The sequence below is a fragment of the Rosa chinensis genome, chromosome 3 (assembly GCF_002994745.2).
Source record: "Rosa chinensis cultivar Old Blush chromosome 3, RchiOBHm-V2, whole genome shotgun sequence".
Lineage (NCBI taxonomy): Eukaryota > Viridiplantae > Streptophyta > Magnoliopsida > Rosales > Rosaceae > Rosa > Rosa chinensis.
Window position 1 is genome coordinate 41,959,997 of NC_037090.1, and position 15,538 is coordinate 41,975,534.

General features: G+C 37.2%; 1 protein-coding gene across 1 annotated transcript; it reads left to right on the plus strand.

Moving 5' to 3' along the window:
• Positions 1–6,954: 6,954 nt before the first annotated feature.
• LOC112194622 lies at positions 6,955–9,647 on the plus strand. Its single transcript, XM_024334836.2, has 2 exons — positions 6,955–8,151; positions 9,605–9,647. Exon 1 carries the CDS (start codon positions 7,032–7,034, stop codon positions 8,142–8,144), a length of 1,113 nt encoding a protein of 370 aa, XP_024190604.1. The 5' UTR covers positions 6,955–7,031; the 3' UTR covers positions 8,145–8,151; positions 9,605–9,647.
• Positions 9,648–15,538: the final 5,891 nt, after the last annotated feature.

Sequence of the window (15,538 nt, forward strand, 5' to 3'; positions counted from 1 at the left end):
ACTACGTATATATATATATATATTTACATGGAATATATATATGTTGATGGCATGACGTGGTGATATGCATATGATTTGTGAATTATTTGGATTATTATTCTGAGCATTTACTCTTTTTGGAAATGCAATATATCATGTGATTGATTGATGTGATTGTGTTAAAGAGTATCTTGGGTTGAGTGTAACATTTTGGGTCATGTGGACTTTTAAATGTTCGGTCTAAGGACCTTTTGTCACATTGGTGATCGAGGCAAGTATATCGGGAACCACACCTTTGGCCGAGTGAGTGGTTACGATCAGTTAGAGCTCTAGTCTGTCTGCCAAATGTACGGCTTGGGGGATAACTTCGCATTATCGTGCTCTTGGGTACATTGTACTACTTGAGGGATAACTTTGTGTTACCGTGCCCTTGAGTACACATTTTTTAAAAGAGAGTTTCAAGTGGTTTCTTTCTTTTATTGTCCAAGAGGGACTTGATTTTCATGTTATGGGTGAGTTGTGATAAGATGATTTATTTGGAGTTGATGGGTGATCATCTACTTGGTGTTGATGGGTGATCATCGACTTTGGTGTGAGTTGTTTGAATTCTTTATCGACTTCCGTTTCATTCTAATTGTTGATTTTAATCATAATCTCCTGAACTAAAATTCGATGCAGGGATTACTATGGTTTTGGTTGGTATACTTTTGGTGATCTCCTGAACTAAACTTTCGATGCAGGGATTACTAATTGTTACATAGTGTGATTGTGTGTTTGGTTGTGTCTTGTGGAGTTATATTGTCACTTTATTTAATCTCACGAGCTGAGAAATTATAAGCATGCGTGACGTGAGTCACTTTATTTGAGTTTACTCATACGGGCTTAAAAAGCTTACCGGGTTTGTTTTGTTCAACCCGGTGCACTATTTTATGGTGTAGGGTTTATTGTGCAGGTTAGAATTTCGATTAATCGTCGTCGAAGCTGAGGGGTACGTTCGGTAGCGTGGACGTCGAAGGATACTCTTAGTTTTAGGTCTTTCCGCTGTGTAGTGAGTTGTGGTGGGTGTGTTTACTTATTGATTGTCATTCAGTTTAATTTGTAAACTATCTATAATGTAATATGTGACTCTAAAGAACGAGTCGGTATTGACATTGTGAGCTCAGTTTGTATAGTTGCTTAATTTAATTGAAAAATTTTCTAAGTGTCTTCTTGTGATTGTTTGTTCTCGCGTTCCAGATTTGAATTCTTTTATTCGAAATTCGGGGCGTGACAAGTTTATATATGGTTTTGGTGTATGACTTTTCGAGAAACAATATGGTGTGGGAAATGGTATTTCTATTGTTTTGAAAAGTGTTTGAACTGGTGGGAGTCACAGGTTGTGATTTCTCTTTTTAGTGATTTGAATAACGTTTTGGGTCCAGTGAGACTCGTTTAAATGTTTTGATCTAAGGGTCAGGTTGGCCTAAGGATCTGGGATCACAGGTTGTGACCTCAGGCAATATATCGTAAGGCTGAACCTCGGCCGAGGTGACAAGTTACGATATATTCAGTTAGAGCTCTAGTCTGTCTACCAACGTGTCCAGGTTGGACCGGATTTTCATATTAATTTGTTAGGTTAACATTTATTATGATTTTGTCACGGGGTGACTTGTGATTGTCCTTTTGGTAAAAGGTGTTGAGTTTTGGAAGGATTCATTAGCGTGAGTTGCTAATTTCTTTAATTAATTTTCTTTTTCATTTCTATTATTTATTTTCTTTATTTCTTTTTCTTTTTCACTTCTATTGATTGATTTTAATGTAATCTCCTAAACTAAACTATATGCAGGAGTTGCTATAATTTGAATTGTGTGACCTTGGTGATCTCCTGAACTAAACTATATGCAGGAGTTGCTATAATTTGAATTGTGTGACCTTGGTGATCTCCTGAACTAAATTTTCTATGCAGGGATTACTAATTTTTACCTAGTGGGATTGTATGTTTGGTTGTGTTTTGTGAAGTTAAATATTGTTGCTTTAATTTATCTCACGAGCTGAGAAATTATAAGCATGCGTGACATGAGTCATTTTAATTGAGTTTACTCATACGGGCTTAAAAAGCTTACCGGGTTGTTGTTTCAACCCGGTGCACTATTCCATGGTGTAGGGTTTATTGTGCAGGTCAGTGTAGCTGTCGTCGAAGCTGAGGTGTTGTTGCTGTCGTAGCTTGGACGTAGTAGGGTGCTTTGGTTTTAGTCTTCAGCTGTGTAGTGAGTGTGGTGGGTGCGTTTACTTATTGAATTGTTATTCAGTTTAATTTGTAAACTCTCGGTAGTGTAATATGTGACTCTAAAGAACGAGTCGGTATTGACATTGTGAGTTCGATTTGTGTAGTTGCTTAATTTAAATGAAAGATTTTCTAAGTGTCTTCTTGTGATTGTTATGTTTTCGCGTTTCGGATTTGAATTTCTTTATTCAAAATTCGGGGCGTGACATAAACAAAGAAAATGAGAAGTATGGAATGAGAATTAAAATGGAAACGAATAATAAAAATACTATAAATGTGTTTCTATTATTGTAAATCTCGCGCAGAAGGAAAGAATATAATTTTCCTTATTAATTTGTCGTCTGTAACAGTCTTTTTATATAAGGATACATATGTCATTTAATAATTAAAACATAAGAGAGGTCTAGTGAGTAGATTAAGAGGTCTAAATAGAAACTCTCATTAAAGTCATTCACCTACTTAGTAACTGAGAAGAAAATTATGTGTAATCATCTTTAATCTAAATCTAATGGTACAAATTATGAAAGCATAATAATAAGCAAAGATGACACTAACCGCATGCGCAAGCGCGGCCCTTTCGCACGCGTATGACACGTGCAGAAAGGCTAGTATTACTAATTGGATTGAAATTTTAGTAAATATATTAAAATGATAGGATTTGAGTATTTGACATTATTTTTAAAATATTGTGGACTACTTTAATATGGAGAAGTTTTGGTGATTAATTTAGTAGCGTAAGATGAAGTTTCTTATTATCTTTTCTAATAAACTTATTGAGGCTTTATTTTAAGTTAACATGGAATATGGCAAGGTCTTAAAAATCGATAATTTCACTGATATTTTGGCTAAATTTTCGTTTTTTCAACCTCCCGATATTATTGAGACATACCACAAAAATTTCATGCGAAATTTCAGATATTTGGCGAAACTTCTGAAATTATCGCGAAATCCTCGATATTTTGCCTTTTGTATGCAGCCCAACAGCCAAATTTGGGCCCAAATTAGAGTTGAACTGAGAACAAACGAACCTTGGTTGAGACAGAACAACCCATGCATCTCAACCATTCCGGCTGAGACTCATATACTTAACTATGCACTAACTTTAATTATATATTTACAAGTCTAAAAACACCTTGCAAAATATTTGAATTTACCAACCATTCTAAATTTAAACCGTTCAAAAAAATTTCTTTATAAATAAAAATATTTTTCATTAAACTCATCATCTTCTGCGACTTCGTTTTTTTCTCCGAATATTTCTTGTGTTCCTTATTTTATATGACAAAAATTAGGTATCTTAATACTGAATATTAATTCTTAATTATTATTTTCGGTAAATAGACGTAATAAAATGCAAATTATTTTCAACTATATTACACATAAACTAAGATGTGTAAAAAACTATAGGTGTAATTTCATGATTCAAATTGTGTTCTAATTCATATAACATCAAAAGTTGAGATGTATTAAGTTAAATGTCAAAAATTTTTATTTTATCAGCGCATATGAATTTATCTTATTTCATTACTGTAAGACCTCGGAAATTTGTTACTAATTCCTAAATGCTTCCTGGGATTAATAAAGTGTTTGTTGATACGATTTCGTGGTTCGTGGAAGGAGCGGAAGTATTTCGGACGATTATTTATTTGAAAAGTATGGTTTTAGGGGGTTACGAAGTTTGACTTTTTATAAGTTTCGATTTTGGAAAAACTTCCTTCACAAAAGTTGTAGAGCGCGTCGATACGAGTTCGTGGACATGTGGAACGCGGAAATCGGAGTTCGTATGAAGAAGTTATGGCCTTCGGAAAAAGTTTCCATTTTGGTTAAATAGCAAAAATCCCAAAAATTTTCAGAAAACCCGAAAATTTCCAAAAAGGGAAAGTTTCTCCCCCGACCTCGGTTCCGCCTCAGGCCGTGATTTTTGTCCCTATTTCTTCGCCTCAGTCCCAACTTCGTCTCCATGAAGTTTCACGGTGTGGGTAGACCTGTGCACGACGCTACAAGGCCGAGAAGTTGCACGGTGGAGCTGCAAATCGCCTCAAATAGCCGACCTTGGTTCTCCCATCTCCGGCCACTATAGCTTGAGTTCTTTGAGGGATTTTCTAGCCCATTGGACGTTGATGCTTCCCTCCAAGCGGCTTGCAACGATTCAAAGTGTGGAAGTCGAATTTTGAAGATTGGGAATCTAGGGTTCTTCGAATTTCTGAGCTTGTGAGGTAAAATTCTACTTTTTGGCTCATAATCTGATCATAGTGTAGTTATGAAATTTTCAATTGGAGTTGAGATGAAGAACTTTGATGTTGGAAGTTTTGTCAAATTTTGACTTTGGTTTGGTGGCGGTGCCGCCACTGTGGTGGTGGTTTCCGGCGGCTTCCGGCCACCTCTGGGGCAGTTTCTGCTCCTCAGTGCGATCTACTCATCGATACGAGTATTTCGATATATAGTTTGTAATTTTTGGAAATCGTATGAGCATGTTATGAATTTTCCAAGTTTTAGGGTTTTCGGTTCGATCGGTTTTCGATCCGTGAGGATTCGGCCGTCCAATTTACTTGTAGTTTTGTTATATTGATCGTATAAGTATTCCAGAGGCCTTGGGTGGTCTCGGATGAAGTTTCGCCTCGATTGGCATTACTTTTGAGGATTTTAGTTCAACGGGGGTTTGAACTTTAATCGTTTTCGATCCGTATACTAAGTTGTGATGCATTTTACTTAGGTGATTGATGGAGTGTATTTGGTACTTTATCTCGGCTGTAAGAGAAGATGCAGCGGGATTTAAAGGTGAGTAAATCTCACGTGGTTCATTTATGAACGGATTTATTTATTACTCGGAATTACTTGTTTAGTTGTTAAATCATTTTCAAAATAAATTATTTGTTTTAAAATATATGAACTTGATCGACAACGGTTCATGGGTAGGTTAAAACAATGTTTTGATATAAAATGATTTTCCAGAGGAATAATTTATAAAACTATAGTTGGTATTAGTGGTCATTCCTGCGTGAATGACTACGTATATATATAATTACGTGGAATATAGATATCTGGATGGTGTGGCATTGTGATATGTAGACTTTTGATGATTTATATTGTTGAAAGAGTGATTTGGAGTTGTGATGTGACAATTGTGAGTCGGAAGGTTTCAGTGGCAAACCTGGTTATGTTCTGAGGGCCGAAAGGTCTGAAGTCCGAAGGTTACAGTGGTAAACCTGGGTGTAATGATATCGGATGCTTGCAGTTGTACTTCTTGGGGGATAACTTTGTGTTATGGCACTCAAGGGTACATGCTGTCTGCAGTTGTACTTCTTGGGGGATAACTTGTGTTATGGCACTCAAGGGTACATGCTGTCTGCAGTTGTACTTCTTGGGGGATAACTTGTGTTATGGCACTCAAGGGTATATGCTGTCTGCAGTTGTACTTCTTGGGGGATAACTTTGTGTTATGACACTCAAGGGTACATGTTTTTAAAAGAGTATTTGGAGTCGATGGGTGAACATCGACTATCGACTTTAGTTTGGAGTTGATGGGTGATCATTGACTTTAATGTGAGTTGTTTGACTTCTTCATTTATTTTCCTTTTCCTTCTAATTGTTGAACTTTATGTAATCTCCTGAACTAAGTTATATGCAGGGATTACTGCTTTATGTATTGTTTGTTTTAATGTAAATTCCTGAACTAAACTCTATGCAGGGATTTATATGATTTCTTTTGTTTGTTTTCATGTGATCTCCTGAACTAAGTTTCTATGCAGGGATTACTGATTTTGCTTAATTCTTATTGTGGATATAGTTGTGGGTTGTGATCTGTAGTGATTGGAAAATGAGTTGGAGATTGTGGGAAGTGAGATAAAATGAATTGAGAGTCAGAGCATGTGGGTTTTAGTTGGGTTGAATTTATTGAGCATGATATTGATTATCTTGAACTTGATGTTTTTGTTGTGACAATTAAATATTGTTGCTTTAATTATCTCACGAATTGAGAAATTATAAGCATGAATGACGTGAGTCATTTTAGTTAAGTTTACTCATACGGGCTGAAAGGCTTACCGGGTTTGTTTTGTTCATTCCCGGTGCACTATTCTATGGTGTAGGGTTTATTGTGCAGGTTAGAATATCGAGTGATCGTTATCGAAGCTGAGGTGGACTTTCCGTCACGTGGGTGTAGAAGGGCGCTCATACTTGTAGTCTTCCGCTGAGTTGGTGAGAGTGGTTACACGTTGAATTGATATTCAGTTTAATTTGTAAACTATTGTAATGTAATATGTGACTCTAAAGAACGAGTCGGTATTGACATTGTGAGTTTAGTTTGTTTGTTGCTTAGTTTAAATGAAAAATTTTCTATGTGTGTTTTCTTGTGTTTGTTCTCGCGTTTCGGATTTGAATTTATTTATTCAAAATTCGGGGCGTGACAACTACAATCCATATGTAATGAGTTTGTTCAACATTTTATTGATATAAATACAAGAGATAATTGATCAAATAAGCATTTCTTAAAGCTTCATTTCAAATTTTCATATTTTTATTTAAATTTCCTTTTTTTTTTTCAAATATTTACAGAAATCGATATATTTTCCAAATTTCTGTTTCCGGGACAATCAATATTTCCTCAAAACTATATATTTTGGTCCTTAGAATATGGAATATATGCAAAATGATTTATGAAAAAGAAAACAGGTGGCGACGTGTCAAAAATATACGGCCGGGCGGTTTGGATTGGGATATTTAAGGAATGTTGGAGACTTGAAGCGAAGAGAATTCCTAACCCTAAGGTTGTCGAAAATTGGGGATCTGAATGGCGGCGGCGATGAGGCTTTGCGTGCGGCGGGGTGCGGCGACGATGGGTGGAATGAAAAGAGAAGAGGCGGCAGCAGCGAGCAGGTTTTCAGAAATAATCCAGAGAAACTCTACCACTTCGGCACCAGTAGTAGTTACTACGGAGGAGAAAGTGAAAGAGAAAGACAAGACACAGGTGAGGGAACTTGAAAGCTTGAAAAAGGAACGGTCTTCTCTTTGGTCGAATGTACCACGGAAGAAGACAGACGAGGGACTCGTGGAGCGGGTGTCAAAGATAATGGTGAAAGGCGGTTTCTATCGATTCTGTGACCGTTCCTATTCTAGGGAGAGCTGGGACGCGGGGCAGGTAACTACACCATTCATTCCCTGCAGGTCTTTCGAGGTTTTAGGCTCTGATCCGTCAAAGTGGCTGCCTCTGGAGCTGCCTCCATGTGATCCCGTCGTCCGCGATGCTCTATTACCTGAAATTAACTTTGAATATCTCGTAGCCGGTCCCTATATCCTTCGTTGGGTTCGGGAGTATGGCGGAGCTTTGCGGTTTGACGTCACTCGGCCCGAACAAGGGTGGACAGAGGTAGACGTTCCTGATTTAATTTATGCATTGGATGATGCTGAAATGTTGCTAATCGAGTTGCAGGCTGAAATGTTGCTAATCGAGTTGCAGCAAAGTTACCGTGATGGCTACCTAATCTTCGCCTGTAAGAGGGGAAGATATAGAGGTTTTGACAAAAAGGTTGAGCATGAGATACAAGTTGTCCTCTTGTCGCAGGAATGTGATTCTTCCAAACGTATGCAACCTCTGCCCCTGCTGCCACTGTTGCCTCATGATTTTGGGAACATAGCTGAATGGAATTTTCTCCATCTAGGAGGTCAAAAAGTCCAACTTGCTCTCGATGGCTCTGGAATCCCCCAGCGGGGTGGTCTACCCTATGTTATATTGATAACATTTGAATATGAAATAATTGCCACCGAGGAGGGCGATGTCTTGGATGTCAAGTGCACAGTGCGTACTATTAGCCATCACGAGGTGCATCACCATCCCCACAAGTTGTACCGGCCGACATTAGCTTCCACAGATACTTTATGCATCAATAGGTCCCTCATGCGCTAGTAATATGGTAGCTTTTCTTTTCTTTGATTTATTTCGCTGTTTTTTTATTTATATACTTTTCATATTCATCACTTGAATATATGAATAGATGATGCTCTCTGTTTTAGCGCTTACAAGGTATGACATTTTTATGTTTTGGGAAGTAAGACAATTAAGCACTTTGGTCATCATTATTGGATAATAGCGTCATTTGCCAAACATCTGAAAATAACAGTTGAACCTGGACTGTATATGCATGCATTAAAATCAATTGTATCTTACCTGAATATGTGTGGTATACAATAGATTCCATTCATTTCAATAGATGCAATACATATATCAGCGTGTGTGTGTGGATACTATGTTCATATGCATCACCTGAGTGTAGAGCACAGGTAAGATATTAAAAGTAACAATGCTATGTTCTACATACTAACCCCAAAAATGATGACTTTCAGAAAAAGTACCAAACTGTTTGTCATTTTCTTTTCTGGTGTTAATTAGCTTCTCATGCTTTTCCACAACATTTTTGCATCAACTTGTTTAGGTTTATTTAGTTCCTTCCTTCAATTCATATTGAAGCATGATAAAATCAACATAAAATATATTTGGCATTACATAACTGTGCTGAAGGGCAGGGCTCAAACACCAAACGTAGCGCACCTAACATAAAGTCAAATATAGGAAACTGAAACAAAGCAAGCAAGCTCCGGAATTAATGAATTTTTATTCAGAACTTTGAGAAAACTTAGTGAATTGAGTCTGTAGAAAACACAGACACAGACACACACACACACACAGTGAATTAAAACATGCAGAATCTCAGCAGTTGATTGTTTGGCTGATTTATATAGAGATAGGTTTAAGTGCATGTATGATTATCCAATAAAAATTAATAAATAGAATCTAGTACATAAATGAGGAACTGAGAAAGCATTTTGGGAACACACACACACGCATATATACACACACGCAGAGACACTGCATGCGCATATTCATGGATGTATTTGTCTACGCTTTTGTGCCTGAATATATAATGCAGTTTCGTATCCCTGCTCATGGACAGCTAAATGCTTACTTGTCTCTAAGAGATTATCCAATGGCTTAAACTGATGTGTAATAGACCCGGACTCTAATTATCTGCAGCAAACAATTTATGACTTTTTTTTTTTGCCCCTCTTAGACAGTTTTAGAGATTGCCTTCATTCTAAAGTAACACAGTAAATTGGTAATTTGGTGGTTTTTATTAGGTACAAAATTTATGTTCAAAACTATGCTTATTCTTTCACTGGTGTTGGAGTTTGCTTAGTGGTGAAGGGTAGTTTGCTTAGGCAGGTTAAGGAACTGAGAAAGCATTTTGGAAACGCGCACACACATGTATATATACCCACACGCAGAGACACTGCATGCCCATATTGATGGATGTATTTGTCTACGCTTTTGTGCCTGAATATATAATGCAGTTTTTCGGGCTTTTGCAGGTTGGGCTTTGTGGGCTTTTTTAGGCCGGGCCTTGCGGACTTTATTTACAAATAAATCTTTAAAGATACAAATTTTTTTATAAACTTATATTTCATATCATATACTCCAAAGAGCAACGTCTATCAATTCAAAGAAAATAAAAAACACTAACCGTTGGATGTGATCATTACAATAAATTATGATTGTGGTAAAAAATTTAGCCAATTTCACCATATTTTCGAATCCGATCGAATTGGTCAACTGTCGTCACTTATATGTTTTTTTAGTTGACCGATGGCTTGACGACCGCGAAACGTGCTTATTTTTTCACATCACGTCTGTAAATATTCTATCGATGGATGTGCGTGTACATAAGATAAAAATTTCAATTTTAATTATAAAGACGTTGGCCTATATCAATTTGCCTCCTAAAGTTGTATGACTTGTACATTGCATTTAAATTGTTGAGGTTCATTCTAAAGCAACCATGAAGTAGAAAATGAATTTAGACAAACCAACCGCTCGATGGAGAGATTGTAATGTTTTATGGTGGTTGTAAAAAATTCAGCCAATTTGGTTATCGTTTCGAATTCAATCAATGGAGGTCAAACTTAATTACTCTTACAAACCTATATTAATATATCAAGCACTCCAAAGAGCAACCCCTATCAATTCAATAAAAATGGAAAAATCGACCGTTAGATGAGATTATTACAATAAATTATGAGTGTGGTAAAAAATTTAGCCAATTTCACTATATTTTCGAATCCAATCGAATTGGTCAACCGTAGTCATGATATGTAGAATATATATGTACATATTCTATATAGAAGTATGAGAACTTCCTCACACACACACACACAAACACACACACATATATAAGAATATATATTTATAAACACACACCCATATATATTCTTTTATATATATATATATATATTATTTATATATATATATATATATGTGAATGTGTGTGTGTGTTTATATATGTGTGGAATTTCTCATACTTTTACATAGAATATAGAATATGTGTTTATATATATATATATATATATATATCTATATATATATATATATATAGAAGTATGAGAACTTCCTCACACACACACACACAAACACACACATATATATAAGAATATATATTTATAAACACACACACATATTCACATATATATATATATAATAATATATATATATATATAAATAAAATAATATATATGTGTGTGTGTTTATATATGTGTGGAATTTCTCATACTTTTATATAGAATATAGAATATGTGTTTATATATATATATATATATATATATATAGGATTTTTCTCAGGTGCGGACGTCCGTACTGAAATTTCAGTACGGATTGCCGGTTTTCACCCACTTTTCGATCACATATTTTGATCTTAACTGTTCAGTTTTTAGGTCCTAATGTATAGATCATCTCTGCAAAATTTCAGCCAATTTGGTGATCGTTAAAGTATCCAAAACTGCAATTTACACAAACGAACCGAATCTGTCGAATCGGAACCGTTCGTGTACATTGTTGTAATTTGCAGTTTTGGATGCCTTACGATCACCAAATTGGCTGAAATTTTGCAGAGGTGATCTATACATTAGGACTTAAAAACTGAACGGTGAAGATGTGAAAATGTGATCGGAAAGTAGGGAAAAACGGGAAATCTGTACCGTCCGTATTGTACGAACGTCCGCACCGTAGCCGGACTGTATGTAATGACTTGGATTTTCGTATTAATTTCTCGTATTTTTCTTGAAGTTAATAAATGTTTTAGTTAGTACAAATTATGGGTTCGATGCTTAGTTCTTTTGGTTTATCAGCGCATGCATGCATTACCTAGTCGGCAGTCCCCTCTAGGTAAGTCTGGTCAGCAGTCCCCTCCAGACAATATTCTGGTCGGCAGTTCCCTCCAGAATATTCCGGTCGGCAGTTCCCTCCAATGCGTCATCTGGTTGGCAGTTCCCTCCAGATGGCATGAGGTAGTTAGTCGGCAGTCCCCTCTAACCATCACCTCTTCGTCCGGTCGGCGGTCCCCTCCGATGCGTCACTGGTCGGTAGTCCCCTCCAGGTGGCATGAGATGACTAATCGGCAGTCCCCTTTAGTCATCATCTATTTTGGAGATATGATTTGAGATATGAGTAATTTAACGAAATATCTGAAATATCATTATGTATTTGAGGGATTTGAGATTTCAAAGAGATTTCGAGATGATCGACATTATATAATTGAGATTTCAGTAAAGGTGATGATTAAGAGTGTTTCTAAGATTTTTACTGCATGCGAGGTTTTAGAGAATAACTTGGGAAAACATTAAGTTTCACTTGTTCATTCGAAATTACTTATTTTTCGTCTACTCACTCTAACGGGTTTCAAATGCTTTTCCCCTGGGCCATTCGGTTTCAAATGCCCAGTTTGCAGGTCAGATTAGCTTGAGGTCGAGCGTACATGGGGTTAAGGCATAGCTGTCATAGCTTCCGCATTATAAAAGTATCGGTCCTTTATCTTGTATTCTATCCTCTTGTATGCCCTGTGCATTAGTTTGCTCTGATAACTTATGAGATTAATATTCTTAAGTTCAGAATTGTTTTGTGAAATGGGAGATGTTGTGATTTAGGGAGCAGGGTGGCTCCAGAAGAATAAGGGTGGATTATTTTAGAAGTGTAAATGTCTTTCTACAGGTTTTGGGTAGTCAACTTTTAGAGGAAGTTCCGCCAAATTTTTGGTAGAATTTCTTGTAAAGTGGGCCCCGCAGGGCCACTTCGGATTTCAGGGTGAAATCCGGTGCGGATCCTGTCACTTTGTGTGGTCATGGGCGATGATCCGTGTAGTGACCTTGATTTCCAATTTAATTTCATATATTTTGTGTGAAATTAATAATGTTCAATTTCACGAATTTTAATCTCAAAGACTTACTCTTACGGGATTTTTTGAGAATCGAAATATAAAGAAATAACAAAAGCTCGAAATGTGCGATTCAAGAAATCGACTTTTTATACGTACGAAATTTGGGAAAACTTCCTTCACGAAAGTTGTAGAGTTCGTCGATACGAGTCAGTGCATATGCGGAACACAATAATCGGATTTTTTTTTGAATTAGTTATGGCATTTAGAAGTTTTTCTATTTTGGGTATATATAGAAAAAACCCTAATTTTTTTTGAAAATTTCCATTTTGACCGGCCTCTTTTTTTTTTTTTTTTTTTTTTTTTTTTTTTTTTTTCGGATTTTACCGTTCATCATCTTCCTTTCTCTCTCCCTTGCGTCCGAACCGATAATGACCTCAATTTTCAAGATTTAATTCTTATATTTTGTGTGAAATTAATAAAGTTCAATTGCACGAATTTTAGTCTCAAAGACTTGCTCTTTCGAGATTAATTGAGAAATCGGAAAATAAGAAATAGTAAAAGCTCGAAGTGTGCGATTCAAGAAATCGACTTTTTTTTACGTACGAAATTTGGGAAAACTTCCTTCACGAAAGTGGTAGAGCTCGTCGATACGAGTCCGTGCGTATGTGGAACACAATGATCGGATTTTTTTATGAATTAGTTATGGCATTTAGAAGTTTTTCGATTTTGGGTATATATAGAAAAAACCCTAATTTTTTTTTAGAAATTCTCATTTTTGGCCGGCCTCTTTTTTTTTTTTCGAAATTACTGTTCCTCTCTCTCTCTCTCTCTCGTTCTCCCTCGCTTCCGGCAGAAGACACGAAACAGAGCAGCAACTCTCCATCCATTCTGTCCTCCCTCAGGCCACCAAACGGCGACGGACCACCGCCATTAGCTTCGTCTCAACCTTGCGCAGCTGCTGGAGGCAGCCTTGCGTGGCGGCACGACCGGAAACGGCGGCGGAGACCACGAGTCCGGTTTAGCCCGATTTTGTTCCAAACTCGATATCTCGAGCTACAAGCCACCAAAGCTCATCAAACTTCACCCACGAGCTCACCTCAACTTCCTGAAGCTCCCAGAAGCAACCTTGCACGGCGGCGTGGCCTGTGGCGGCGACTGGAAGCCAACCCCGATCTAGATCGAAACCGGACTGTTGAACTTGATATCTCGAGTTGTAGAGGTTCGCTTTGAGTGATTCTTGAACTGGGGAGCTCGCCTTGAGTTTCTGAACAAATCTCCAGAAGGGATCGAAGCCATTGGTGGACGTTTTTACGTCGAATTGGAGCTCGCCGGTTTCTGCAGATTTTCCGGCCACCTCGACTGTTTTGGTACTTTTCGACCTCTTCCCGTTATTTTCTGATCTTGTGCTAGTTATGAATAATGACCAGGATGTAAAAATGAAGAAGAGAAACTTGGCCCCGACACCATTGGTGGTGGTAGGCGGCGGCTCTGCCATTAACTCCGGCGGCCCTTTCCGGCCACCTCCGGGAGTCTAAAATGTAGTTTCTGTACATTTTATGATTCTACATTTCAATACGATCATTTCGGCATATTATATGCATTTTTCGGATATCGTATGGTTTAGTTATGAATTTTTAGATTTCGATCGATTTCGATCGTTTGATTTTTGATCTGAGAAGTTTGGACCGTCCGATGGACTTATAGTTTTGATATGATGATCATATGACTGTCCCAGTGACTTTGTGTGGTCACAGGTGAAGATTCGACCGTTGGATTTTCGTATAATTGTAAAACAGCGTTTAGGGGGGTGATTCATGAAAATCCGTCCGTCGGATTTTCATATAATTTTGATTGGATGTTTCCAAGGGCGATCCGTGAGGACCAGGCCGTTGGATTATCGTTTAAATTCAATCCGTCCGTTGGATCATCCTTCTTTTAGAAACCGACCGTTGGATCATCATTTAAGTCTATTTCGGGTTTCGTTTGCTAAGCAAAGACCGTACTTGATTAGGTACTTGACGATTGAGTTGACGAGCGGGTGGATTATTGTTATTTTGATTTATAGAAGACGCAGCTGGATTAGAGGTGAGTAAATCTCACATGGTTCGTTTATGAACCGAGTCGTTATTATTCGGAATTGATTGATAATTGTTTATCGCTTTCAAAAATAAGTTTTGCTTGAAATAATATGAGCTCGATCGACTACGGTTCATAGGGCTACGGCTCACAGGTAATGAAAATGAATTTAAAATGAATTTCTTGATTTTATCATGATGTGTTGATTATTGTGTAAAAGTGTGTTTTGCTGAGGAAAGTGTTTGAATCATGTTGTGATTTGTTTTAAATATATTGTTCTGAGGACGGAATGTCCACAGTTTGACGGTTTAATGATAACCGAAGTAGGATTGTTATGAGGACAGGGGCGTCCAAAGTTCAACGGTTTAATAGTAACCAAAGTAGGATTGTTCTGACGACAGGGGCGTCCGAAGTTCGACGGTTTAATAGAAACCGAAGTGCAAGATATCGTAGGTTTGTGCCTCGGCCGAGGTGACAAGCTATGATTCAGTTAGAGCTCTAGTCTGTTGCAAACGCACCGTCATGATGGTAACTGGGTTACTGCATCGTGAGTACGTAGTCTCGGGGAATTTCGCTGGTGTACTTTCTTTGATTTTTATTTGAGTTTTGGATGCTATTAAGTCGTGGCGTTGATCTGAGCATTTTGATTATTCTTGTATTCGACTAATCTATATTCTTGAGAGTTGTGTCAATTGTTTAGAATTTACTCATACGAGCTTCACAAGCTTACCGGGATGTTGTTTGCTATCCCGGTGCACTATTCCATGGTGTAGCGGTTGTTCTGATACGCTCAAAGCAAGCATATAATTTAACCCTAGAAATATCATTAGTAGTATAAGCAAGTAGGGATCGTTCTATTCCGGGGATTGAGGGTACACCTGTCAATGTAAGACAATTTAAACAATTAAAATAAAACAAAGTATAGTATTCACACATATACATATTATTTACGAATTCAAAAGGGGTTTTAGGGTTTGGCTTTCGAAAATTAAAAACAAGAATTAAAACTAAGTATGAACAAAAA

Bases quoted from the DNA above. Each gene is read 5' to 3' on its own strand.
- LOC112194622 (XM_024334836.2), top strand. From the start codon at position 7,032: ATGGCGGCGGCGATGAGGCTTTGCGTGCGGCGGGGTGCGGCGACGATG.